We start from the raw sequence: 1,883 nt of genomic DNA, 5'->3' as shown, positions 1-1,883 counted from the left end.
CTGGTCCACTCCCAGGCCCAATTTCAGGCCCAGCCCAGATTCCAGGCCCACTGCCTGGTCCACTCCCAGGCCCAATTTCAGGCCCAGTCCAGGTCCCAGGCCCACTCCTTGGCCCAATCCCAGGCCCAATTTCAGGCCCAGCTCAGGTCCCAGACCAAGCCCAGATCCCAGGCCCAATCTCAGGCCCAGGCCCGATCACAGGCGAGATTCCTGGCCTAGCCCAGATCCCAGGCCCAGGCAGACTCGGAGGCCCAGGTCCCATCTTAAGTCCTGGCCGGATGCCAAGCTCAGGCTCACTTCCAGGCCCAGCCCCGATTTTAGGCCCAGGCCCAGGCTCAGTCCCAGGCCCAGGCTCAGTCCCAGCCCCAATCCCAGGTCCAGGATCATTCCTAGCCCCAGCCCCAGTCCCCTTATGGCCTGAGAGCCCCGATGCCTCCGACTTCTTGCCAGACACCCAGTTATTCCCTCAATTCACAGAGCTGCTCCCACCCCTAGACCCCTTGGAGGGATCCTCAGTCTCCACCATGACCTCTCAGTACCAAGAAAGGGATGACTCTATGGGCCAAAAAGACTCAGGGTCTCTGTACCAAGAGGAAGGTGGCTCTGTGAATGAAAATGACTCAGGCCCCAGGTCATTACTGGATTTATAGGGGGCCTGTGCCTGCAAAGTTCTTCAGATCCCAGTGGGCCTGGAGTGGCTGGTCCACACTGCTGGTGACTTTCTGCAGTGAATGCACCACCCTTTACCCACCCGGCTGCAGGCGGACATTTGCTGTCTTCACTGTGCAGCCATCACAGGTGGCCTGTGGATGTGCCTGCCCCTCATTTGAATTGAGCCTGAGCATTTCTCTGCTGGGATTGGAGTCACTGCTCACTGGGATGTTTGGTATTAGTGGATGCCACTTGAGAGCTTTGTAAAGGGCTTTTCCCAGTGCTTCTGATGGTCAGCATCTTCCCCAACACTTAGGATTGTGAGACCTTTTAATGTTTGCTGATGCAATGACTTGTGATTTTGTTGTGGCTGTAACATCCATTTCCCTGATGTTTGATAGGTTAAACTCTCACATGTTAACTGAACCTTAGAAATCCTCATAATGTGTCTCTTTGTTTACCCCTTTTCCTTCATTTATTTGAATGTATTCTTGTATTCTCTTGGCAATTAAAGTTCTGCAAACGCCTTTCCTATTTGCATTTTGTTTCATTAGTAGCATTTCTTGATTTCAATGTTGTCTATTTCACTGTTTTTCAAATTACCTATTGTTATGGACCAGTTTGTCTTAATTTTTCATTTCCGTCAGCAGCAGACTGATAACGCTGTAAAACACAATGAAGTTATTAATAAAAATTAAAATGGGCCAGGCAAGGTGGCTCATGCCTGTAATCCCAATAATTTGGGAGGCCAAGGAAGGTGGATCACTTGAAGTCAGGAGTTTGAAACCAGCCTAACCAACATGGTGAAACCCCATCCTCACTAAAAAGAAAAAAAAAAAAACAAAAATTAGCCAGGCATGCTGGTGGGTGCCTGTAGTCCCAGCTACTCGGGAGGCTAAAGCAGGAGAATCACTTGAACCTGGGAAGTGGATGTTGCAGTGAGCTGAGATCATAATACTGTACTCCAGCCTGGAGTATGGAATGAGACCTTGTCAAAAAATATAAAATAATAAAATAAAATGACTTTTACAAAATATCTCAATATATCTGTATTTTCAAATTGAACAGAAAAGCTTCTAAAAGCTGGTGTTTCTAAAAGACCTCTGTTACTAATTGTTACTAATTGGAGACGAAGCCCATAGGTGGCACCAGTCTGAGGTGACCAGCTTACTGCTTTGAAAATTGCTCCATTTTCTCACTTTTTCCTTCTAAGAGTAATACTTTTTTTTTTT

General features: G+C 47.8%; 1 protein-coding gene across 1 annotated transcript; it reads left to right on the top strand.

Annotated features, from left to right (window-relative positions):
- Positions 1 to 5: 5 nt before the first annotated feature.
- Positions 6 to 650, top strand: TPRX1 (tetra-peptide repeat homeobox 1; the record flags this gene model as incomplete). Its single annotated transcript, XM_011970126.1, has 1 exon — positions 6 to 650. A coding segment is annotated over one exon (645 nt), but the record flags the coding sequence as incomplete, so codon positions are not given.
- Positions 651 to 1,883: the final 1,233 nt, after the last annotated feature.

The sequence above is a fragment of the Mandrillus leucophaeus genome, unplaced genomic scaffold (genome assembly GCF_000951045.1).
Source record: "Mandrillus leucophaeus isolate KB7577 unplaced genomic scaffold, Mleu.le_1.0 Scaffold120, whole genome shotgun sequence".
Taxonomy (NCBI): domain Eukaryota; kingdom Metazoa; phylum Chordata; class Mammalia; order Primates; family Cercopithecidae; genus Mandrillus; species Mandrillus leucophaeus.
This window is presented reverse-complemented; position numbering and strand designations above follow the sequence as displayed.